The sequence below is a fragment of the Cephus cinctus genome, unplaced genomic scaffold (assembly GCF_000341935.2).
Source record: "Cephus cinctus unplaced genomic scaffold, Ccin1 Ccin1_scaffold0246, whole genome shotgun sequence".
In the NCBI taxonomy this organism is placed as follows: Eukaryota; Metazoa; Arthropoda; class Insecta; order Hymenoptera; family Cephidae; genus Cephus; species Cephus cinctus.
Genome location: NW_014332961.1, coordinates 126,017 through 153,935, shown reverse-complemented (window position 1 = coordinate 153,935; position 27,919 = coordinate 126,017). Strand labels below are relative to the sequence as shown.

The window sequence follows — 27,919 nt, the reverse complement described above, 5'->3', positions numbered from 1 at the left end:
TTACTGCAACTTCAACCTTGATTATCTCGAAATTTTGATATATGAAATAAAAAATGAAAATACACGTATTCATTAGAATTTGACAAGGAATGCAACGATGTTACTACAGTGCGTTTCATAACGAACACCCTGTATACATATAACTCACGGCCCACCGAGACTTTTCACCCGAGTCAATTCTTGTACCTGTGTTTGGAGTCAAATATATTATGAACCGCTATATATATGAGATAAACTTATTGATACATTCACTATAGAAATTTAGAGTTTTGAATTGATTGCTACTAATATCAATACGATTAGTATACTGGATCAGGACGTATTGACATGGCGAGGGAGATGATTTATTTCAGTTCCGTCGTCGTCTTTGCATCTCCATTTAATTTTATACATAACAGATGGCGCTGGTTAAGAGACGCGGTTGAGTCTTGCGCCAACTAATAGGCAACCGGCGGTACAGACAAAGTGAAGAAGCAAGTCATATAATCAGAGCGTCATTAATGGCGTCCTGCTTGTGGACGCTGTCCGGTGAGGCAAGAGGGGAAACTGAGCGGAGACTATTTACGTACGTCAGCCCGTACGTGTAAGGGAGAGAGCACTCCGGTGCGAGTGTGACGCCAAATTTTTCGAGAGCAACACTAGCGTCATATTGCCGACTCGTGCGCACTAGTGCCGTACGAAAAGTACGCAACGAGCGACGATTTGGCGTATCGCTCACACCATAGCACCCTCTGTTGCGCGCACGACCTGAGGTGCGTAAATAATCCTGCCCACTGTCCTCTCTTACCTTAACCGCACGACGTCTATGTATGGGCAAGTTGGACATCATTAATAACGCTCAGTGTAATTGAGTTACGAATCGAAGATTACACAATATATATTTATGGTGTCTTTGAATAAAACACGAACAATACTGAAATCACATCTGTAACGTGTCAGTACGCCAGTTAATCTAAGTGCTTCTAATATGTATTGGTATGTGTATGTGTGGGGATACGCCCCAATCCGAATACACCAATTAGGAGTCGTTCGATCCCCACCTCATCAAATAGAATTAATACCGGTCAAACGAATTGTCGTCCCTTTCATCGAAGAACCAGCGAGCGAATAAGACCTGTCTCTGAACAATACACTAGGTACGACATATTCCTTGCTACCAAATGCGCATAATTAATCTTTATTTTATCATAGCTGTATCTTTTTTTTATATACATTTTCTCTATAGTACGCTCTATAATAGAGACATATCATAATTGGCACTAGAAACATACCAAAAAATATTGACGATCGGGAATTGGACACGGCGACACATCAAACAAACCATACCGTAGGAACACAAAATTCGACTACAATTCCGTTCATATCATCTACGTCGAAATTAACGCCTAGATAAGTAATGGGTAGATATTGTATATATATAGGTATTTTAATAGAGTTAATTTAAGAGCGTATTTAAACTTAGTGTAAAAATTTTATATCTGTAATTGTGAAGGCGCTTGACTCATATCATTGATCCATTAATTTCATATACAATTCGAGGTAACAAGACTGTGATTTAGTCTATATCATTACTTGCTAAATAATATATATATATGATTTGCTTGAAGGATCTAAAAATTAAAGAGTTTGCTCATATCATTGAATAAATTTATGAAAATTTATTTATTCATTTCATCAGAATATAACGAATAGTTATACATCATAATGCCAAATACAAAAGTCACTACACATCTGGTTATTATATGATCTAGCAATAGTTCATCATATTAATTGTATTTTCAAAATTTTCTACAATGTCTTCTCTACTCCTTTGCGCTATTATTGCTGCTAATTATGATTTAATAGTCAATGAATAATTAATAACGCGTGCCTTACTTAAAATAAATGAGTATTTAGTATGCTTTCTGAAATTCACTAACAGACGGTAAAAATTGTTCCATGTCTCTCATATGCATCTAAATGCAACGATATATGTATAATAACGCTAGCAATATTAGCAATGAGTACGTTACTCCGCTAGAAGTTTATGGTGTCAAGTTTTCGATGTGGAATCAGCTAACGCGTTATTAATTATTAATTGACTATTAAATCATAATGAGATATAAGCAGTAGTAATAAGACAAAAGAGTAGTGAAGTAGTTATAGAAAATTTTATAAATACAATTTATACGATGGACTATTGCTAGATAATATAATTAGCAGATTTCTGGTGACTTATGTGCTTGGCATTGTGATGTGATTTAAATGTCTTCTGTTAGGGGAATTAACAGCAGTCTTGTACTTGGCGAAATTTTTTTACACGAAAGCATTTTTGTTGCTGTAGTACTGTTTCTAGTAACAAACAAAGTTTCAATTTCATCATATCCAGATTTTGCATATGCGCTCTGATTCATCGTGAGTATAATAACTAAGCTCTTGAGCGCATTTGCGTTAAATCAAATGCATCATAAAATGCAGAAAAATATAGTCCGTACGGATGAGACGATTTCCGTTGTTAAGAAAACTATACAATTCCGTATTACAGAGAATATTGCCAATCGGAAATGCAGTCAGATCTCATCGAACTACATTCCTATCCATATTCCTATGCAATATATCTTATACGTATACGCCAAGTTATAAGAATACGAATCACATTAATATAGCCAGCAGGTATATAGACCAAACGAGATTCCCTTGGGAAACGTCAAGTGCCATCGGATGCGCGACATAACGAGAAACTCCATTCGTAATTCACGGAAATTGCAGCGCTACTGAATTTACTCGGTAACTCTAATTAGCCTGATCCTCCTTATACCCTCCCGCCCCTTGTTAAGGTTTATCGTATGTTTATCCCCTCCATAATCATTCGATGCATCCTCTTTTCGTTGCATCTGCTTTACTTTGCCAATTCTGTCCCATTAAAAGTTAGCGTTGAGCTCGAATATATCATAGAAATATTTCTTTTCACATTGACGGCAACAGTAACGCAAATATATGATATGGGAAAAATATATATATTTCATGAAAATTACAAGCTGCAAATTTTTTTACTAATTTGTTCTTAATACAGTAGCGCGTAACATTTGCTACGTGACCGGAACGATGCGAGGTCTTTATGATTCACACTCATTGTGTTGAAATAAATGGCGACAGTTACGGAAGGTATAGGAATTAAAAAATCCCGGATAACAGGACAGAAGACACTGGATCCCCGAAGGTGCTTTACGTAATACAAAAAAGTCCTGACTTTTACATAAAAACTGTTAACAGCATCGGCCAAGCTTTGAAACCGACTGTTAAAATCCGTTCTTCATTAAACGGCGTGCACACAGACTGGCGAAATAGCTGCGCTGTACCGGCAGTTTCGGCTGCTAAGCCACAGCGAGTTTCAGACACTGGTGTCCCCTACTTCAACCTTTACTGCGACTACCCTTCTGTGGCAACCACGATAATTTATGTAGCGTAATAGTGCGCACGCCCATTTGAAATAAAACGGAGACATATTTCATTTTAGCTGCTTTTTTAAATATACCGAGTGCAACGTCAAAGGGCAAGACTCCTGTAAATAATAAATAGTCCCGGGAAGGTAATCAAAGTTCTATCAGGGTGTTAACAAGGGCAATCTGATGCAGTACCCTGAAGTTGCTCTCAGAACATAATTCGAGGCGCTAATCCAATTGTCCTTGGCAATTTGAGGGGATTAATAAACATGATAACGATAAAAGGTAGTTAAATCATCCTTATGATGAGGCTTATTTATTCCAAATCAAAATAAGGTACGGGGTCTAAGGAATTTCTTTATGTTCAAAGCCACAAGATTATCTCTTCGAAGTATATTTTAATCGTAAATGTATTAACAATACAAAATTGTAGTATGTTGATGGTAACAACAATAAAGAATCGACAGTACTTTTTCATCTAGTGTAAAAGAGGAAGGGAAACCAATTTATTGATAGAGAGAGAGAGAGAGAGAGAGAGAGAGAGAGAGAGAGAGAGAGAGAGAGAGAGAAAGGGCGAGAGAAAGAATCGCAATAAAAATTCGTCATGATAATTCCTCGGAATTCCAGGTCTCTAAAGTCAGGTAGATATGTACGTATATCTAGCCCGCCAAAGTCGTAACTGGACTTATCTGCTCGGCCATGGAGTCTTGAACAGGTAAGGTATACTTAGTATCCTTATCTGAGGCTCGTAAAGCCTGCTGCGTTTACCATCCTACCCGTAGATTCGTTTCTTGGTAGGACTGTCGTTAAAAAAAGCATTTAACTTCGAAACCGTAAAGTCTGAATCTCTTTCACAGATCGACAAGAATAGAGAGATATGGGACTGAAAAAGAAGAAATGAGGCGAAAATGAGAAAATAGATAGAGTACCAATGTATTATAATACAAAAACAGGAAGAAAAACCAAGCTATATATAAAATAATATATGTATGTAGCTCAACATAGGGGACACCTAGGGTAAGTAGATACAGGTAAGCAGTATTAGTATTCCATAGGCCAGTTATACACTAGATATATAAGATAGGTATGCAGAAACGTTAGGTGGCAGGAAGGCATAGAGAGATCGTTAAAAGCTCATTTCTAGTCTCCTCTTCATCCCTTGGCACTCTCAGGAACTTCAACCCCTTTTTGAAAGCTCCTTTTTCCCTCATTTTTCAATCGAGAATCCTGCCCCCTCTTCCTCCTCCAGATATCTATGCTTCATCCCTCACGTTCCTTACAGTCCCATGAAATCGATCCAGAACAGGGACAGGTTCCTGACATCTGCTCCATATTGAAAGACTCTTTTTCCAGCCTTACTTTTATTTCCTTCTTTTGGCATTTTTACTATATTCTTACTCTTTATTATATTAGGACGCAACGGGGCCCAACCATTGTTCTTTTTTCGGTATTATCTTTTTCTTAACACATATTCATCCAGTCATAGTAAGAGAAAATACATTAGCGACATATGAAAATTTTAACTTTCAAAGTATACATTATCAGGTATAAAATTACTATACATACTCGAGTAATGCTTAAAACAGAAAAAATAAGTTTATGCAGCTTCTAATAGGTTTCAAGAAGGATTTTCGATTTCAGTCAGACATTACTAAAAAGGTATATCCGCTTTTCCCCACACCGTTCTACCAGCAGATATTTCGAAACCATTTGACAGAGCCGTGTACTTTGTATTTTTTTCAAGTATCATTATGCGTGATAAGCATTTCGTATCTGTTCCTGATTCATTCGTTTATCCGCAGTGTTATGAGTAAATGAAATCAACATTTGTAAGTATTGCCTGACCAACTAAGTGGAAAGAATAAAGTTTTGTTAGAAACTTTTTTGTTTATATATTATTTTTATTACGATTCATTGCCTTTACACTGAATGAAACGTAATTGTACTTAAAATGATGTGATTCGTAGAAAATCATTTCCAGTTTGAGAATAAATAATTCGAAAAATGCAATTGATCGTTCAGGTGAAATTTGATACATCTGACCAGATTTAATTATTGAATAAAAAAATATGAAGAAATATTAAAAAATTTCTTTCATTCTACTCAATAGACAACCGTCAACGACTTCCACAGAAATGCACGAGAATCTTATGGAAACTCGTTTGCAAGAGGGGGCGAGAAAGAGAGAGAAAGAGAGAGAATCTATAACGGCAACCAAGATTAGCTGTAGAATAAGAAGGATGGTTAACAAAAAATCTAGGGAACCTTAGAATAGATTATATCGGAATACTGAAGTGGATTTGCGGAGATATCGTTCGCTTCGTCAAAATCTGCCAGAGTTACGTGCAGTTCTAGATATTCATTCGTAGTGCCCATTTCGGTATATAATACGTTCCTGAAATTCTGTCTGAAGAGGGTGGCTTTGCCCACTAAGGGTTGAAAATGGACCGCAGTGATTTCGTCTTATCCGTTTCCAAACCATTGACCGCCCCACGACATACTGAATAGAAACCACCCCCCTCTGAAAACACACCCCAAGAAGACACTCACCTCTATGGAAAGTTTTCTTTATTTTTTTTTGACAATGGAGGAACGTATCGTTGGTCTGCTTAGGGTATATATTTTTTCTGTGAAAACGGAAGAAGATTACACGTATTCGCACACATGAATTTTATCCGAGACTCCTATGGAATTCTTATTGTTAGCCGAAGCAGGCAAATGCAGAGTGTGCAAAACCAGAAATAAAATTCTCCCAAGTATCCAGGGGAGTTTAACGTTGTCGCAAAGGGATGAGGATCCGTACCTAGGCAAACAGAATTATTCCCGAGGTATTTATTTGCCGGAAGTATAAATTTAACATCGCCAGTGCATTTTGCGACCCGGCCAACTGCAGTTATGTATGCATTTATGCAGGTGCGCTGCGAATTAATAATTGTCTAGGGATTTATCGCGCGTTACGTTGCGTGTATTGCCACATAGAGCTCCAGTTGTGTACGTAGCAGGGTATTGCATTTTTCAATCCTATATATTATACTACATCCTACATATCTATATACATATTATATCATCCCTTATCGTAATCCACATTAACGATACTTTAATTTCCTATGACAGTATCATCGCCTGCGTGTATGTATTCCTCTTTTCAAAACTATATTTCGTTTATACACTTTTGTATATCGTAATCCACTCTTCTATCTCTTCAGTTGCTAATTCTCAGTTTAATTATAGAGATCTTTCTAATCTCTTTTAACACTTGGTATTGCTTTTAATTACTACTGTGCAAACTTGAAGTTTATGCTATGTAAACGCATTCCTTTCGAATGGCTTATCTTGCCTGATAGGACCAGAAGTGCAACCCTCCCATCACTGTTCAAATCACTTTATTCGTTCCGCAAGTTATTTGATATTATAATTTTTTGTCAAACATATGAATATTTTATTGAAAACAGAAACATATTTTCTGCGAAATTTCATTACAAAGAAGGCTACGAAAATAAAATTAACGGCGAAACTAACGTGGCCATTACTTTGTTCTATTACTCGTTAATCATTTAATTTCTTTCATGCTATTTTTCAAATGACTTTTCGTGAAAAACCATTTACTTTTTGTATTCCATAAAACCTTTAGATATTTCATTATCAGTGGGACAAGGCATTTGAAATGAAAAATCAGTATTAAATAATTTATGGAATAAATAAATAACTACGATAAGTTGAAAAGTAATGAAAGGCTCGCAATTCTGGATAGAACCAATATTCGTAATAAAAATATCTAACCTACTAGACAGTAGGTCACTCAAAGCCCAAACCAACAAGTACGTTGTACCTAGTACGTACCATACAAGTAGAGGCAGGACAAGCAGCCTTTCATGGGAAAACAAGGTGCTGGCAGTTTAATCAGTGGGGCAAACATTTGTGAATTGGGGGAACGATCGGCCAACGTGTATTCTCTCTGCTGTGAAAAGCTTGGAAATAGACTGATGAAAATTTCTATAATAAAAAGAAGGATAAGTTTCCGCGTGCTTTTGCATAAATTACGATTTGAACTTTTATAATCTTCTAGTGACACGAAAGCTTTTCGTGCTTCATCCGAGCGCTTGGTTAGCAACGATGGTAGAAATATAGAGGTCGACGTCGCTTGGACAATCCATTGACTATAGAGGTAAACACTTCGGCAGATTGCGGTTGCAACACTTAACTCGCAAGTTTTTCAAAGTGCCGCAGGGACTTTGCAAGCGTCGCTGCAGCTGAAGATATTCTATCGCCGCAGGACACGCACCTAATTGTTTCGTCCTTTGTTTTCACGAAAGTTCCCGTGCGACCCAGTTGCTAGGAAAGTTTGCCCATTAGAATTGATTATTCCCTGTACGTTAAGTGCCGGAGTACAATTAACTTCTATTAAGAGAACTCCTTTTTGTCAATGAAGAAGAGAGAAGAAAATATCTTAAGGTATAACTTTTTTTTACCATGCAATTACAAGATATTGAATCAGATTACAAAAGAATGTATTAATGCTCTGTTCTCCTTGTACCCTTCATGCAATTTTGATCATCGTTGAATTTTATATATGGGAACGTATTAAGTGGTTCACCAGATTTTCAGCCAATTTTGAAATTTACCCTTAATACAATGGAATTCTGTAAACCTAATTTTCAGGAAAATCCAGCGAATCGTATGAGGCAGTGAAATGCCAAGTGGTTTGAGCCATGTCATGCATTGGATCAATTTAATTAGACAGACCATGAGGACATAATGACAAAACCATTCTGGTTAGCCTGGTTTGCTATATATAAATAGGTGGGACTACGGAATGTAGGCCATTACACAACATAAACGTAGTCAAGCATTAGCATACTACTGTTCTGAAGAAAATTAATATCTTGGCTTTGCTCCCCCTCGTAATTTCATTATACAGTTATTTCATGGGAAATACACATTAAAAATATTTCTTAAAGATCAAATAGATAACCAAAATCTATCTTAACAAATTTTTGACTAATTATTTCTATACAATACATTTATAAATTTCATTGATGGATCTATATTTTCTAAAATAGCGTAAAATCATTATAGAATTAATTTTTAATCAATCATGAGAGATCCGTACCTCTTATCTTTTTTTACGCTTGCAACCTTTCTTTATTCTTTTACTGCCATACTAATTCTATAAAACCGTTAAATGATTAACGAGCGTTTGTCATGCGAGGGAAATGCACTTTTATTTCTCCACTGCTGTTCTTCCTGCGAACTCGCTGATCGATGCCAATTACATTGGACTAACAGGAGATTTCCGTTATTTTTCTTTACTAAGAATCCGGGAGGTAGAACTAAACTACAATGATAAGAATTTACTTACGATAATTGTATGGTAATTAATCGTAATTGCGTAAACGTCAGCATATAACAGCAAACGGAATACTGGAGTAACTTGGAATCGAATCTTCTAATTTGACTCATTTAATGAAATTCAGAAAACTCCACTTTTTAAATAAAAAATGGTATTATAATTTTATTTAAAAATATCATATTTCTATGGACTTTAATTGGACTTCCAAGTGACCTAAAAATTATTCTTTTGATGGACAGAGGTTAAATCGGTTTAAGAAAAACCGATTTCAAGGCGATTTTCTAGGAGACTCAAAATTCGTGTCACGTTTTCTTATTCATACGTGCATAAGCTGCGAGTCAGAGGATTGGACGAGGTCGTTGCTATTCCGCAGGTTCCTATCGATGGAAGTAACCCTGTAAAAATAACTTCTAGATACGGGCCTGAGGGTATTTGCCGAGCTGTTCATTGAACCGTTCGGAAGCGACTGTATTTTACGGATTTTATGGATCGTTATTATATGTATAGGTTTTGAGGAAGGATCTACTCAAATTTGAACAATATACAGTTTTCATGATTCCAAGGATGCTAGGAGTGATATGTATTTTATATTAGTCATTAGCACCTGCAGCATATCCCTTATTTGTCTTTATGTATGATACACACAAAAAACATCTTATGTTTGAGGAAAATTCTTATGGGACTTCTTTGTCCCTTCCAGCGAAATATTTTGCGGTTAAAGCGATCTGCTTTATCGAACTGTTTTGAGTTCCGTATTAAATATGAATAAATTTGATTAACTATATCATTTGCGAAATTCCGTGATATTTCGAATATCTTTTTACATTATAGCTTTATAATATTTCACGATTTCAGTAATTTTATTATAATTTAAATCTATTAATATTATTATGACGACGGAGATGCCGAACGATGTACCTTACCTCTACCTATAAAAAATTAAAGTAAAATGAGCCCTATATAATTAAGCGAGTACATTAGAACATAAATAAATTATAACTAGAGTGGTACCAAAATGCTACACACTGATGATAAATTGTGAAAATGATGCGTTTACTAAATTCATTAGTAACCATTTTCTAGGTAACTAAGAATGCTTACAGCATTCCAATGATAAGAAATTTTTGTTTCAGAAGACACCAATCTACCGGTCCACACGGTTACCGCCGAAGCTGGTAGTAACATATCCCTAGCTTGTCCCGGAGTCTCAGAGCATTCTCTGGTGGCAACGTTAGAGTGGCGAGTCAATGATAATCGAATCCTCGTCTACTCAACAAGCTCGACAACAGGATTCGATCCACATAATCACATAACGTTGTCGCCTTCGAATTACGCTCTCGTCTTTGATCCAGTGAAGTCATCCGATACCGGGGAGTACAAGTGTCTGGTTAACAACAGAAACATACCGGAAGCAGTAGTCAGATTGTTGGTTCAAGGTAAGTGTTGTAATTGTACATACAAGGTTCCAAGTAATAATAATAACATTTTATTATCAGTTCAAAATTATGTTGCTCAATGTCACTCTCATTGTGACATTAAAATGACTGACTATTGTTTTACCGTTTAAACGAGCGTCGCGAGTAAATTAAAAATTAACTCTCACGTTGAATTCGGTTCGTTGGCAGGAATCCAGTAAACTGTGTGGGACAGGTGTATTTGTGTTCAGTGCTGCGGTCCATAATTCTCTGCTCTGAAGCACTGGGCTATCTTCACTTTGTGTTCTACATGTTGCTACTCATGTTGCTCAGCCTATTCTCTCTTTTTCTTCCTCTCACTTTCCCATTCCGTTCTCTTTCCTTCTTTCTCATTTTCAGTTTCTGTCTCTTTTGCTCTGGTGCATACACATGTTGCAACATAGTTCGACCCCGTGAACCATCACGCTTTCCATGACTGGCTTAGTCCAGCTAAACGTATGCGGTTTATTAAATACACTTTACTAATGTAGACACTTTTTCCAGGGACTAGTTGCCTATTCATGATTTTCGTCAAGGGTCCAATTATGGCTTAAAAATAGTCGCATGCTATACAGCTATCGCTTGATTTAAATGGATCAATTAGGTCTGATTACTATGACGCGATTACTTTGGTTAATTAATATTCGACAATATTACTTTACGGGCAGAGCCGTGGTCAAGTAAACACTTTAAGATATCAAAAAGTTCGACTACTGCATTTTGAGACGAATAATTCTTTTCCGGATTTCAAAATAATATTATTTACTGATGATTAAGAATTTCAAATACGTACAATTTTTTTACGAATTTAACAACAATTTTTGCATGAAATTTAACTAATAACGACGTTTTAAATTTAAGCATAGAATTTTAAATCCGTCCAATTGATGGGCTTCATAAATCTAGTGTTAAATGTTACGTAGCATAGTCTGAGCAAAGGAAGTAAAAGTGTAGTGAAAAGGGTAAAATAAAAAGAATATTGAAGATGGAGTAATCGGTTTTGCCGTAGAACTTGAACATTGAATCAGGTGAATATATATAAATCTGCGATAGAGTGAGAATTATTTGCAATTTTGATGATTTTAAAAAACTTTTTGTTGAGCTGTGAACGAGCGAAAGCTCAGCTTAATTGTACATTAGCGGGACGGTTCGTAACTTCCTGGCCACTCAGCCGCAGCGAAACATTAAAAAGCTTCGAAAGTTGAAAACTAAGATTAATTAAACAGCTCTCCCACTACGTTGGTTATTGCTTAGCGCTAACTACCAGTACTGTGACTCCTTTTTTTACAAAGCGAAAACAGTTTGATACTCCAGCAAACGATCGCAGAGCTTTCGAAGCACGCGAAAGTGAGTCAAGTGAAACTGTTTAGTCTTTTGAAAAATAGAAGAAATTAATTAACAAATGTATAAAGTAGGTGGTGAACGTTAATCGACTAACAGGTACAGAAATTGTTATATGAAAATGTCAGGTACGAGAATAATCTACGTTACCTTTTCAATAGTCCATAATTACTGGATTCGGACTGATAGTCGAACATTGAAAATTAATGAGAAAACCGTCAGACTGTCTATATTCACTCAAGTTAAAATTTAGTCCTCAAAAGATTTTCGATGAAGATAATTATACGAATTCTCTTCTACGAGTAGATCGATAATATATCTACGCTTACTCTATCTTACGTCTGACTCGCGTCCGTCTATTACTACTTTGGTCCAATGAAAAGTTCGAGAGCCAATTATAATGCTTCATTACTTTTGAAACTAGTTCTGAAGGCACATGCCGGTAATGGGAGTAGCGTTTCCAAAAGCTTTCGCATAAGAATTTTACTACATGCCTTGATACTCTGTCAGTTTGGCTGGGTACTACGGTGCTAATCTACTAATAGAGGCTAAGTAAAAGTGGAGAAGTAATTCGAGCAAAATTATTGGTCCCTGATCGCAAGTTTAACAAAGCCAATTTGTGGCTCTTCGAAGTATCCTATGCAATGTGCAGGACTCGTATGAGGTTCGTATAGGTCATCTTGGCGTTAAAGTTATCAAGTAAAGTTACTAGTCTTGTAAGACAAGTAGGTATACGAACACACATACCTAGTCAGGTGCAAGGTAGGTAGATATACAGGCTCAAATTTCTAGAGAAATTTCACTGGGTTCACGAGCTGGATAATTGTGTGGGTTGTGAAATTGCTTTACTTGAGCATCGAGCAGTCCCAGATGATTTCTTGTCTATGCAATTACAACCTTTACCTGCTGGGAGACCTGTTGAACCCGTCTGGCCAGCTGCAAAATGAAGTTTAACTACACGTTTGGGCTCCAGTCTGCGAATCTATATATCACTTTATACAGGTGCATGAACGCAATCGATGGACTTTCAAATGAATACATATAAGCTTGCTTTTCTTGAAGGATTCTTGTGATAATATGTCACGTACCACCACATGAACATATAGTCAGTTTACGAATTCAATGTGTTTTTTTGACAGTTGGGAAACAATGCAATCTTTAAGAAATCACACGTGGAGTTCCATAAAAACACATAATTGCTTGCCTAAATAGAAAAAAAAGTATTTCAATGCAAACTATGCACATTCATACTTTGTAATAAAAGTTCTATATAGAGCTACGTGCAGCTTGTTAGAAACTTCATTGTTTTCGATCTGTCAAAAAAAAATCATCGACCTCGTGGACTGATTATGTCCAATGGCAAATAAATGAATAGTCTTCACATGTATGCATTTAAAATAATGCTGTAGCATCTTTCAAAGATTTTTATTGATAGTAACAGTATTTTATGTTTTCAAATTTTCTCATTTATTTTTGGAAACTTGCTTGATATAAGCTTAAGAGGTACCGAGATGAATAGCAACGTACAAAGTTTCAATCTCATATTTAACTTGTAACTGATTCATTGAAGTTTGCATACGCACTTCCAGTATACGTATGTAAATAGATACCTGCATAATCCATCCAACAATAGAATAGCAGCCACGAATTTGTTTATATATTTCTTATGTTCCTCGTATGCTTAAATGCGAAGAAAACTTTGTCAAGTGCACTATCTGTCCCAGGAGGGAGATGCAATATCGATGCATTCGAGATTTTCTCAAATATGTAGGACATGATATAGTATGCTATTCTTGTACTGTATTGCAGGCATGCTTATATTGTATTGTATGTACGTCGGCACGAAATATGTGGATTGCATAATGATTCAAGTATATTGAACTGTGCGCTCAGTGAATTGAGTGTTAATAAGCTGGAAATCAGGTTTGCAAGTGAATCTTTGAGGAGATGAAACGTATCATGAAAGCCACAAAATATCATTTTTATATTTTTCACTGAGCCCTTTCTGTCAGAGATGTACTTGATATGGGAAAAATGCATTCTTTCAGGGAATCCGCTAGGACAACGTTATCTGCGGTTACGGATGACAAATCCTATTTTACAAAAAGCTTTCTGAAAATAGTCACAACGGACAGTTGGGAAAAAGAAATACCCTGCTACTAACAATATAGTTACGAGTAGTAAATAGTGTTTGAATTGTGGAAATCGGTAAGAAAAATAAAATAGGTACTATCCTGTATTTTACCTGTAGCACAAATTACTTTAATTCTGTTTCATGCTGTAAGTTACATCGATGCCGAATCATTTCAAAGAGGAAACTCTTTTCTGATAGTGGGAAGTTGCTCTGCAAAAGCAGTTTCAACCTGGTGGGATCCCTTTTCCGACAGGAAGCCGGCAAAACCTGATTCCCCGTATTTTCCCAGGAGTTTTCTCTACAACCCCTTTAGCTTCAACTTATCTTGCCCTCCTTCAACCCCAAGAACCCGCAAATTCCTCCTGAGATTCGTCAGGGGTGAACATCTTAACGGTCTTGCAGCGACTGGTAATGACTGGGCTCCCTCGAGGATCGTATTACTAGAGCAGTAAAATTTCAAACCTTGCCTGACTCTCCTTTATTTTTACATACATCCCGCTTATACACACTCGATGAATATTTGTGTCGAGAATCTGATATTAAATCTACTTTATACTACTACTCGATATCTGCGTCACGGGATCATCTCCGAGAACAATAACTTTGTGAGAATCTGCAGTATCATTAAAGATGATATTATGCAGAAACTGGACCAGATTGGCCGGCGCGTTCGAAAGTTATGGCCATTTAAGTGTTTTCACTTCAAGGGGGTGTAACTCCTCCTAGAGTGATCATACAGGGGTTCAATGGGGGTGTTTTTTTAATGCTGAAGGATGCTCTCTCTCGGGCCCTAATTAGAAATATAAATTTCCTTCCGGAACTACTAGATCTCGAATTTTTCAAAAGTTCCAAAATGCACTTTTTCACTCCAACCCCTGCCATTCGGCCATTTTGTATCCGATCGGGATGAAACCTTTACCATTCGAACGGGAAGGAAATTTCCTAAAAAATGTGTCTTTGGTTTTTTGAAATCTGTCATACTTTCACAGATATGTAAAAAAATTTAAGTGTTGCACTTCAACTGGACGTTACTGTATATAGCACTGGCTTTCTCATATAGATTTTGTACAATTGGCCTAGCTTTGAGTTCTTATTGGGTGGAACACTTTAAATAACAACGTGATAATGACAATCATTACTGACTTAGCAATGGAAAAATGCTGGATGATATCTAGGGTTCCCTGCAATAGTAATCGACGACAGATCAGACATAGCAAATAGTACTGATCCAGCTGTCACAGTGATGGTTATGGAATGCTCAGAAAAAATTTTCTGCAAATATTACAGCAATATGAATAATTTATATTATTTTTACCGGTGATTGATTAAGATAAAATTCAAAAAGGGAAGAATGTGTGTACTCACGGTTGTTACACGTGTAAGTGGAACTCAAACCTGCTATTGCTGGCATAAGGAGGAATGAGGAGTGTAACATTCTACCCACTACTCACCAGCCTAATTCGTAAATGTTACTTTAATTAATAATTATAATGATTAATACTGCATTATCTGGAAAAATCCTAAACTAAATAGGAAAAAGTCGAATAAATTAAGCTCATTCTAATTTTGAACACAGCATTTGTTATTTATATCATATTCTGATTGTTTAACAATTTCCTATTTATTTCCATTATATTTGTATTTTATTATATGTATACGCGATAAAAATGAATCAATATTAGCTTTTGCTTTTTACAGTGCTTCGAGGAGCAAAGTCTTGCTTTCCGTGAAAAATTAAATGCTTATTGTATTGGCATAAAAGGTATTGGTTCAAAAATGGCCAATTATTAGCAACCATAGGTCGGTCAAGTGTTGGCCTGACGAGACCTATATGTGGATTGAGCCTCTGGAAGAACTCGGTAATCAATAAAATAGAAATTTGTGTGATAATTGTGAATGTTAGAAGCATATAACGCTTCACGCTAAGGGCTTAATATTAGTACATCACTCAATATAATTTATTAACTGATAAGATATCTTATCCTATGTTATTGGTTTTATATTATTATAATTATTGCCAATATTATGGTTAATGGAGCAAAAATCACTTTGACGTAGGTTGCAGCTCTGGGCGAAATTATTTAAATTCACTGAAAATCGGACACGTTAGTTTCAGTTTGATAAATACGCAACGAGCGATTATATTTGCACATAGTATACGTGTCCTTAGAATATATATGTGCATTCATAATATCGCATGTGTGACCACGATAATTTATCGATAATTAGTTCTCGCACGAGAACCGCGAAGTGCATCCTGCACGAAGTGCAACTATCGGAATTATCCCCTACGGACGTAAGCATAGAATTTCCGAGAGTTTCAGAACTTGTGGCTGACTAGCACACGTCTTTTACTCCTTTGAGTCCGGTAAGTACACTTCCACCGTTTTGGAATTTAGAAGCGTGAAAAAGCTATGACCTTCCCTCATAGTAGTTATTGCAGATTTTACGCCATTTGAAGTATATCAAATTTGTATGAAAAATTTATTGAGCTATGTTTCTTTCGTTATAATATACATAAAGTAGAAAGAGCATCCATGGGCTATTCGAAGAAAATTTTTCTATTGCATCTAAACTATTAAGTAGCTACTTTGGCAGTTGATGGCTAGAAAAATTCACGAGGTACTATATACCGCTGTGAGTTATCCACCCTGCAGCCACCCTTGATTATTTCACTAGGGTTTGCAATTTGAATTCGGAGAACTAGTTCAGTGCAAAACTTTCGAAGTTTACTCAAACTCTTCGGTCATACTTGGATAGTGGGATCAGTTCGTGCTGTATGGTCCTGCTATGCTCGTCCTTCTCACTTTTTTTATTTCCTTCTTTTTCTTTTTTCTAGCAATTGCGAAGAAAAAAGAATGTTGAAAGTAGAAGTGGCAGATGAATTTGGGGTGCAAATTCGCTTGTCCAACCTACTAACGTTTTATTTTGAAAATTGAGTTACCTCCATTGTTTGCGTTAAATATTTGCGCCTGATTTAAATTTACTTCGTGAAAGCGCATCTTTCATGAATCCCGGAAGTTTAAAGCAAATGACAGCTGGATTTGATTCGAATGTCTAACATTGTTTCAGAAAATTTATAAAAATCTTATAACATGTCAGACACTGAACTTGGATCCTTTAGAGACTCTTGTTTTCCTTCTTACTCCGTTCTTCCTTATTTCCTGCTATCCTCTCTACTGTTACTTCGCGCTACGATCTTCTTTTCTACACTTCCTCCAACCTTCTTCCGGACTTGGAAGCTTTCGAGATTAGGAGGTGGTATGTATTACTTTCAGTTTGTTCAAAAGTATCCTAGCTGAACTGGTGTCCCGAGTGAATCGATTCCTTACCTTTTTCCTCTCTTTCTTCCCCTCCACTCTTAATCTTTTATTGTGATGTCAGATGGGTTGGTACATTCTCCGGTGAAAATCCACATGGAAGTAGGACTCGTAAAAAGTGGACGATAGAATATTCCGAATGAGAAGTTGGTAGTACTACATTCCTTTATTTTCTTCCGAACAGCCAACTAATCAAGATTAGTAATATATACGAAAGATGAATATATATGTATACATGCTGTACGATGTGAAAATCTTCTGGATATGTATAGCATGCGTATACAGGGTGTCCCACGCAACTGGAACAGGCTGTACCTCCTAAACGGTTGGGAATAGAAGATGATGTTATGAGTGAAAGTTAAATGGCATCAGACGGTGCATGATATGCAACTAATTTTATGCACTTTTGTGTATCGGTGCATTAGAAAAATGCAACTGAACTTTCTTTTTTTTAATGGAAACCTATATTTTTTACTACACCAGTCGATGCAGTTTCTTATGCTTTACATAAAAGTACTAACATACTTATGCTCTAAACTTCTGCGTTAGGGAGTTATCGAAGCTGAAAGTTCTCTGAATTGTTTTGGTCTCTCGGCATGTCTTTCTAAGTGCTTACGTTATAACAAGTGTTCGAACGGTTCTCCATTGCAATTCAAGCATTTTTCCATCCGCTTTTTGACGTTGCGCAACGCATTCCTGATGTCGTTTTCCGTAATTTTTTATATTTCTTGCCAAATGTAATGGAACATAACGTAGGTACTCCGGAACACATGCCGAGAGACCAAAACAATTCAGAGAACTTTTAGCTTCGATAACTCCCTAACGCATAAGTTTAGAGCATAAGTATATCAGTACTTTTATATAGACCATAAGAAACTGCATCGACTGGTGTAGTCAAAAATATAGGTTTCCATTTTAAAAAAAAGTGCAGTTGCATTTTTCTAATGCACCGATACACAAAAGTGCATAAAAATAGTTGCATATTATGCACCGTCTGATGCCATTTAACTTTCACTCACAACATCATCTTCTATTCCCAACCGTTTAGGAGGTACAGCCTGTTCCAGTTGCGTGGGACACCCTGTATACTGTAACAAAAATGTTACTGCAGACTCCCCTCCGCCCCCTGGCTCAAGGTCCCATAGGCCTCGAGTATTGCGTTCCATAGTTAGTATTGTTAAATGCGTTTATTTAGTGTTTTAGGTTTGTTGTATTGAGAGTTAAGACCCCCTCCCTGCACCCTTCCCTCCCTGTCACCCTTCCCCGTAGGGCACTGGCTCGTGGACCAACAACAAACACCCGCATCGAGGACACTGTCGTGGACCTGCCACGAGGACAGCATCCCTGGATGGACCGCGAGGGCGGCGACGTCGCCGAGGCAGCGGAAGGCAGGGATGGCATGGGCAGAAGGAACATCAGATCGAGTCGCCCGTGGGATGGATGCCCAGCCACCACCATCGCCATCAATATATGCAGCCCAGGTGCAGTCCCGTCACACGGGCAGGAAAAAGTCCCGTGTGACAGCGGCGGAGCCCTCTCCGTCCGAGACCGCGGACGTGCCCGGGAGGATTTTGACAGGCCTGGAGGCCGCCATCTTGACCGGCGCGCGCAGCCAGTACGCGCGCCGGCGAAGCCAGCGCCGTGTCGCCGCCACGAGGCCCTGGAAGGCCCGGCAGTCCACCAAATATGAAAAGGACCAATGCCCTGCCATGCCGAAACTGCCGACCAATGCCAAAGCGCGTAGCCCTCTCAGCTGGGCAGACCCACCAATCCCCGAGGCCCTAGAGGCCTGTGACGGAAACAACGAGGACCGGAAACGCTGAAGAGATCGTCACTTCGAGCCAGGATACCGTTTGCGAAAGTTGCGAGTTGAGTGAGAGTGGAACAATTGTGAGAGTGCCTACTAGAATTTATATAGGATTATCAGTGTGAAGAACGTTTGGCGTGAGTACGCTTGAGTGCTTGAATTATCCTAGCTACCCCCTTCTTCCCTATCCGCTCTTAGTACCTGCTTGTAGATCTTGTAAGTCCCTTCAGGACGTCCGCGAGCTGGCCCACGTGGCCGAGCATTTAGGTCCCTTCTGACACCGCGTGCTCCCGAGCGAGCACCCGCGTGTATTGTTTTGATTGCGTGTTAGTTTGAAGTTGCGTCTTTTGCGTTATTACATTGCGCACATTCTAATTTCTTTTTGAGCATCTTTTAATTTCTGTTATTTTCTGTTTCTTTTGTACCCCGGCATTTGCTGTATTAAATATACTTTCTTTTCTTATTTTACCACGTGTCTCTCGCCCCTTTCTTTTGCGTTCCCCACACCCCGTAGTTTTTGAGATAGCTGTATTTGCGAGACCCTGGGCCATTTTCGTGGTCCAGTCCGTCACAATACATATATGCTTAACAGGACCATTTATTTCGGACAAGGACACACCGGGACATTGATACATCGAAATCAATTGTTTACGAGCTACCTAAAACAGTCCACCCTTCTAATGTCGGCAGAAAGACGTTTCCATCCCTATCCGTAAGCTCCGCCCCTGTCCTGTTCATATCTCCTCAAAGTAACTCCCGGGTATACGTTCCTGCTATGCGTATCAGAGCCTCGTGTCCCTTGCACCACTTTAGCGAAGGGTCGTGCCCTTAATTAAGATCAGTACGGGAGCGTTTTGCATGTTCGAATTGCTACTCGGCTGGCTTCCTGTACCGTGATAATTCTACTGCGGCTACTGGTATAGGTCTAGTAGTTCGAGGTATAAACAGCATCAATAAACACATCGTATTTAGAGATACAGCTGCACGTCATATACGCGCCTATAGCATATACACGATATATAATGCATGCGTGATATGCACTCGTATGTGATATCGTATGAGCAATGCAAAACAAGTTACGTTCTTTACTGGTAACCGATGCCGACGTTATATCAATCATTAAAACAAATATTTCTCAAATCCTCGTTTGCCGACTGAAGCCTATAGCTACATATATCGCGTGACATGTGTCTATATGTAGTAAAGTTCGTGTCACGAATGAAACGTAAAACGAATTTAGAAAGAGACGAGAAGGGAAAAAGGAAAAATGGATGAAAAATAGATAAAAAATTTTCCTTTTTTCATTTCCACAGGCATATGCCACTTAGATAGGAAAGATTGCCAGAAAAATTGAGACGATGCTTTTCCGAAAAACGAGAAGCACTCCTATTGTCTTCACTTTATCACCTTGTTTTAGCCCATGCTATACTTCAATAGTATTTTAACCTTTTATCTTTTAGATTTGCTTTCCTTTTTTCCTCAATTTTTTTATTGCACTCATTGTCATCCTGTTTTTTCTTTGCCTAAGAAGTTTTTTGGAAATTGTTCAGAGTCACGATACTGTGAGGTATATACCTCTAGAAGCAGCAACCATACAAGTAAGTTTTTTATAGGTGTGCTTACTTTTGATCACGTTGCATTACTGTCAGGCTACCCTAATCTACCTACTACTACGTATCTATGGGTACGGAAGTTGTTGTCTGTTCTCATTCGTTAGTGGTCGATTCTCACGTGCTTCTCGACGTTAACGAGGACGAAACTTTCGTGATCTTGTAAAGGCAGTAGGACGCGGAAACGCGACCACTGCGAGGCCAGAACATTGTGGAAATACATCCAGTAGAGGGTGTTGGAGAGATTGCGGTAAAATGGAGTCCCGAAGGAAAGTTGAAATTTCCTTCCATAATTGTATTCACGGTCGAGGGAATTGTTCTTGTAACAGCTGGCGAACACGCGATACAATTATCGCCAGTGGAACTGGCATAAGAGAAATGTGAGATATACGGATATTCATTATCGTCTGGAATTGTCTAAAGAGGTATGGGACCATCTTGGCGCAACTCTCCTCACAGCCCCTGTACAGTGTCAATTTGACAAAGAATTCCTGTTAGGTATTAAAAGAGCAATACCTCAAATTGTAACATTGAATAGCAAACGAAATTCTTGAAAATTCAAAAATAGCATCAATTGTCGAAGGAGACTATGCTCTCCATATCTACACATAATTTTTTGGGGGAAACGTCTAGAGACATCTTGATATCTTCCTCATCTAAAACTGCCCTTCGAGGATAAAGCGACGGAAAGCATTTAAACCGATGTGAATTTTATGATACCGGTCAGTTATTTTATTAAGTTTCAAGCTTATACCTCGACATATTTAATTTGACGGTTTAACGATAATGGCGACCGTGCTATGCAACTTGCGTAATCCTCAAAGGACACTGATCATTTTCCTAAATGGATTAGTTGAATAGTATGCTATTAGAATCGTGCTTAATAAAGCAAAAGACATTTACGTTGCAATGCTTTAGCCATACTGATCAATCTTTCTGTATATCTAGATAGTCAGCATCGATAGGATTAATAGAAAATAGCAATGTTCCCGTTCCTTGAATAATTTTTATACGGTTGAACAGAAAATTGTGCGCCGTTCCATTACCACTCTTATGAAGTAGGCTCTTTTTCCTTCTTTTTCTTGCTTGACAGATCAGAAAGGAACTTCATAGGAATTGAATCTCTCCCACTTTCATCGTCATTATCACTTGGTATTCATTCTTCTTTGATCGTCAATTCATCAGCTGACTTCACTCGCCCGTTATCACTGCTTTTATGAAACGTGTTCCCTGTACTCTCATTAAACGTTTTTTTCCCCCAAAGCGTCATGAATAAGCACGAGTCGTTTAAGCACCAATTTTTTTTTGGTTCACTCTCATTCGTGTATACTCCTCCGCACGTGCACAAGAGTTCGTGTACTTTTTTTTGGACCGACAAACAGTTTCATTCATATGCATGACGGAATATGGAAACGCCGGATACACTGGAGTAAAATCTCAAGCGTCTAACGAGCTACGATTATTCCTACTTAACAATGGTAGGAACCGATGATGTTGAGTTTTTTCAATTTCAATGGGAAACTGTAATATAGAAACTATATTCTGTTGCACCTATATGTATATATTTCATCTATATTTCATCATAGCTATGACACGTATGTAATAGACGAACAAGTAGGACATGACACTCTGACATACTAATTCATAGATAGATTTGAATTTCTTCTTTCGTTATATTTTATTTCTCAAGTAATTGCAGGTGAGTCTAACTACACCCTATTGTACTGCTATAGATGGTTATCTATATTCCCAGCAGGAACCATACATGAATAGAGTGTATGTAATCTACCCTGGATTCCATGAACTAAAATCAGTCGTAGACGAGTCTGCAATGTAGACTAGACAGGGAGTAAGTAGCATCTAATTCTGACTATCTGTATGCATTAATCGATGGCTATATATATTTGGCCCATGATATTTGATTTTGAAGTTAATCAATAACACAAGGCATGCTCTTTTTTTCTAAATATACAGTACCTAACGTTGCTATTGATAATTTTAGTTTACTCAATATCTGTGTAACCTTAATAGAATAATGCATTTATTTTTTTACTGGACAGCACGTAGTAGAATCTAAAAAAATTCTTCATGTCCCATCTGTCAAAATCGGAATCTCATGTCGTGACCCAATTGTAGATCAGAATTTAAAGACCAAAATCCTTATAAGAAAAGTTGATAGTAATTCCAAAGCCTTTATTGGGTGTTAGCGGAGGCCCTTGGCGACACCCTTCAGGAAAATTAACATCATTATCGAGGATCTACCCTGAATACGTGAGCGGTCGAACAAATGGCTGACTCGCACGGCGGTGGCACAACCAAACTCGTTTATTAAGCCGTAATCGAATGGGGCTGCGGATACCCGAGGCGAGGAACGCGGAAGCGACCACGCGATAAGATATCCAAATGAACGGACAAAATTTTCACGTGATATCTAATGTCTTTCTAACGCGCGCATTTTCGACTTAGCTAGTTACTTTAGATCGCTGGATTGCGTCCGGCAATAAGACTAACAATAAGTATCACCTGCTTAACTATCGACTGAATTTTACTTTTGTTAGGTATGATTAATTACCGTTGGTATATTCATTGGATCTGATCGCTTTATGGAAATCTATCATCCAACTTCCCCATTGTATCTGATGGTATTTTATGAATAATTAAATATTTAATATACGATATCATTTTTTTTATACTTCTCAACAAAAATCTGAAAAATATGTGCGTATTCGCGGAAAATTTGTCACGCGTGCCTTTTCTCTCCTTTTCCGCATTTCTTTTTCTTTTTCGTTTGTTTGCTATAAGCATTGCACAGAAAGTACATCATCTCTCAGGTGGTTAATGAACAAATTTACAATTTCGAAAACATCAGTAGGGATACAGACACCAGAAGAGGTATCAAGAGAGAACAAGGGAGAAATAAAGAGAGAGAAACACGGATAGAGAGAGAGGAAAGCAGGACGCGTAGTTAATCTTCCTGAAACGAACAATCGCCGTCCTGTTATCAGAGAGTCGATGTCATTTATCCTAGGCCCTTGTCTCGTCGTTCCCTCAGCAAGGTCTTTCAACTACAGCCGTTTTCTCACCAAGAAAGACCATGCTCGGCATCCCGGGGTTAGCCTTCGGACACCCCTCCGTCAGGAACGCTAATATTAGCATCGCGACGTCTCAGACTCATATTTAAAGCTGATTTACCATGAGGAAGCACATCAAAAGGACATTGAAGCTCTTCAAGAGAACTTTCTTGTCCCCATCGTTTTTTTCCTCTATCCTCTCTCTAAGGCTCGATTGATTCCTTATAATACCAGGAAGCAGAAGCGAGATCACAATGATGTTTGGACTGTGAAAATATCCCGTCGGAAAATATTATTCGAAGCTTATCGAAAATAATTCCCTGCTGATATCAATTACATATGCGATGAACAAGACGGTTGAATAGAGATAAGAATCTGAGCTTCTACGAAGTTTTACAATCAAACCTTGTCATGGATTCTTTTGGGATTGGATACTAGTAGGATAATGGAGCTATACTAATGATGTTTCTGACAAAGCAACATGTAATTCGAAGTCCTTGAACTGAAGGTTGGAAAAAGATATTTCACAACGCGGAAAACGTTGTGTGGAAGACAGAAGGTCGTAGGGCGAACGAAATCCAGCCAGTAAAGCTGGAGACAGGAGGCGAAACAATTCCGGGGGTCGAGTGTAGTGGAGTAAGTGAGGCGACAGCATGACCCAGCTACCGACCCCGAAAGAATAAAGCTGGAAAAGGGATGCCTTTCAGTGGCGGCAAATAAAATTTCTCTCCTTCAGGACTAGCGCCGCCCCAGTGCTGTACTATTGCCAGCCAGGCTTTCAGTATTCGACTTGTAGTCAGTACCGTACGTTCAGGGACCACCGGAGGTATTGTTTGAAGAAACTGTAGAGAAGATTTTTCACACAAATGCGATTGCATCTATGGACAGAATTAAAAACTTTGGCATTCCTGTAATTTCTGGTATTGTAGAAAAGAATATTTGTATTCTGCGTTGAGATTTTTGATGACATTTTTTTATAAGACATAGCGGTATGTACGCTCCTGGCGTTCCAGGCTCACCTTTCCAGCATAAGGGATGAAATGGCAGAGGTAGCCTACATTTCCTTGATCCTATTTTCTCAGCTAGCTGGTGAATTCTGGCGGCAGTGAATTCGCGCTTATACATATAGTAAGTCGGTGCTTGGCGTCGCAGTGGGTGCCATCGCACAGGAGCCACCACCTTCCTGGGGATGAATTCAATTGGTTGGCATCCTCCACATTCACCGTATTTTCCGACCTCCCACTACCTACACGTTCGCATTCCCCTTTCACAAGTTGGCTACCTAGCATTCAGTGATATCAACCACCTTTTAAGTTCTCCTTATCTGCCCTTACAGCTATTTCTATTTTCTTCATTTCACGTTTACTTAATTTTTCTACTCCAATTACGTTCGACTACTTTTTGTACCTTATCATCCTTCACCTCTCTTTTTATTATTTTCTTCTACCCCTCTCCTTCTATTATTTGCCCCGATTTCAATGTGCAGTATTATTTTACAAAAACGTACTAAAAAAATAGGATGCATAACTTTGTTTACATTAATTTTACTACAGAAAAACAATACATATTATTTATTATGTCATAATTATAGTGTTATTCAGTCCAAACGCGTCGCCTGCAGTTGGTATATTCATTTGGTTTCTATCGTAGAATCAACTGCAGTCGGTGCACTTGTAATGATTAACCTTGTATATATTCCTAATAATTGTTATACCTACGATCATTCAAGGCAAGATTATTCCTGTAAGGAATGAACGCATAGCACGAGTTCACATGACAGAAATTCATGGTAAATTAATTAAAGTCTAATTTTGCTAGGTTCAACATATCCCTTTTGGGGCTCTAGTATTTATGAGCGCCATAGATATTACTCCTACGAACTGTGATAACATATGCCAGTTCGCTGCATATCGTGTATACTATAGTATGTAGTATATATTAGCATACGGCATAGTTCACAGAATATAGTGTTCTTAGTATGTTATAGTTTCCTACTATACTAAAGTCAATAGTAAAATATTGTTTGTATAAATCTAGTTTCACAAATTAAACTGAGGTCGCGTAGAACGAAACACGTACCTTGTAATATTGGCGATTTATGAGAAATCCTTCTTGTCAGCTTAACGACAAAAATGTCGTCGGTTTTCCATATACTATAAGGAAATTATTATCCTATGTCCTCAATAAAAGTACATAGAACATCTATCTATATATATATATGTTCCACAATGAACCTTTATTAAGGAGATTCTTTATTAAATTCCACATCAGAAAATTATTATGAAATATCCAACCTAGAATTCGTCGTTATTCGTATTCCCATGAAATTACACAATCGCTTTAAAAATTAGGATGTAAAGCGGTTCGAAGGAAAATTGCTATTAAATTACATCCCCGTGTATGTTATCTCATTCAAATGAGGAAATTGGTCTCCTCCTGTTTAATAATACACGAGATAAGTCTCTTACAAGCAGACATTATTTATTTTTCTTACTGATAGGGAGTATTAAATGCGGAGAAACGTCAACTCTGCCAACTGATTTTTCCAAATGATGACAATGGATTGGAAATAATAATATGATTTATTCAGGTATTCTTTTTTATTTTTTTCTACAGTATTCTGTCTTTCTTAAAGGCTGGAATGAAGATAAGCAGACACAAAAATGGCAGATAGATAAAAAAACATCACCACAAGTGTCATACTAGATTACTACAATATCAACTATATAGCTGTATACCAAGGGTCTATGGAAGTAGGTATAGGTTTGTGTATAGTCAGACATATCGAACTTAGCGTTACATCCGTGTTGTCCAACAAACCGACCTGACTCACAGGGGCGTTAAAACTGAGTGATGTGCCAAGCAGTCGTATAAAAGGAACGATCGTACGGCGACTTAACACGCAAGCTAACCTTACGGGGCTAATGCTCGAGCTCTACAGGAAGCAACTCAGGTTACCGAGATAATGAAGCGTGCCCTGAAAAATGAAGGCGGATACCGATAACGCCGTTTCTACTGTTTCTTGATCTCCTATTACCCAACAGTCATTTATTGGTTGGTCGATCTCAAATTGATCTTCCTTATTCCATGTGAGTCATGAGCCATCAAGCTCTTTGATTATCTCCGAGTCATTTAGTCACTGATATTAATCAACAATGAAGACAATTAATCGGCATTTTTCACAATATTTTTACATTTACTAGTTTGGTTTCATTTCTATCTCTTTTTTACTGACTTTTTTTGCATACTCAGTGACATTTATGTTACTCTTTGAGATGTTTAAAATGGATTCTTAGAATTTAGTGGTATATTGTGAAAACAAATGAAGAAAGGGTGCCAACCAATCAGGTTATTAGTTGATACAATTTTATTATAGATAAATGAACGGTTTCAAATATAAAAGAAATAATTTAGTACAAAGTGATATTGCTATAAATATTACATGTATTTTCAGAATCGTATTTCACTACAAACATGTATACGGACAATAAGATAAAGTTGTTAGCTAACATAAAACTTATGCTGGTCACGTTAAAGTATTACATATATGTAAAAAGTATTACATTTTTGAGAGTAGAAAGGAGGAGGGTCCATAAGGCCGGTTTTCGGCCCAAATCTAATTTGGGTAAAAATGAATAAAATAACTTCCTGTAGTAACTACTGTAAAAATTAAGTCGATTCCACCCTAAACGGACCACCCCCAACCCCCGTAGCATCTTGGATGTGCCTTTTAACATTTTCCACAACGCAATATATTTTTCTGATTAGCGACATCGCAATATATTTACATTTTATATCTATAACAATATAGATTTGAACTTCTTTAATATATCCCATTGAGCAATAGAAACTTGTGATATCCCCCCAAAAAAAAACCTACATAAAAAAACCAAGTACAGGAGTGCTGTGAATTCCTCTAACAAAAAGTATTAAAATGATGTAAACTAGACATGTTCGTGTCTAGATTCGTCACGACAGATTTGTCTTTAGTAGACTAGTATTTTCTTATAATTCATTTTAAATTATTTTTTTACTACTTTTACTCTTATCTATTATTTTTAGCCTTTTTACCCCCTTGGTGGAGAGTGGAGGGGGGTAGAAAAGCAAGGGGTGGGCTCTTAATACAGTATCTGTACTTTTACGTGTGACATATGATTTCCGATGAATTTTTCTCTTGTAATTACGAATCCGTGCTAATAACCTTCAGAAAATGGAGGGTTTTGAAAATCGTTGGATCTACACACAGGTATGAGGTTGTGTGCTAAGACTGTAACTCAATATCTTTATGAAGAATTGATCGATTTTTTCTGAAGATTATTGGCCATTATTTAAAAATCGAAGGGCGTTGGAGCAAAACTGACCAGAAATTTGTGTTTACAAGAGAAAAATTCATCGGAAATCATATGTCAC

At 37.6% G+C, this 27,919-nt stretch overlaps 1 protein-coding gene across 3 annotated transcripts in view; it reads left to right on the top strand.

The window, feature by feature from the left end:
* Positions 1–13,806, top strand: part of LOC107265913 — a 160,926-nt gene extending 147,120 nt beyond the window's left edge. Inside the window, exons 1-3 of one of the 3 annotated variants that reach the window (XR_003059209.1) lie at positions 948–1,136; positions 9,906–10,208; positions 13,616–13,806. Coding sequence is in view for 2 of the 3 variants with exons in the window: in XM_025083175.1 (XP_024938943.1) it covers positions 1,397–1,400; positions 9,906–10,208; positions 13,616–13,683 (375 nt within the window). In the remaining variant the exon portion in view is untranslated. Of the gene's footprint in view, positions 1–947; positions 1,137–1,234; positions 1,401–9,905; positions 10,209–13,615 lie in introns of those variants that run through there. The other 2 variants (XM_025083175.1, XM_015735836.2) reach the window with 2 other exon arrangements.
* The last annotated feature ends 14,113 nt before the right edge of the window (positions 13,807–27,919 follow it).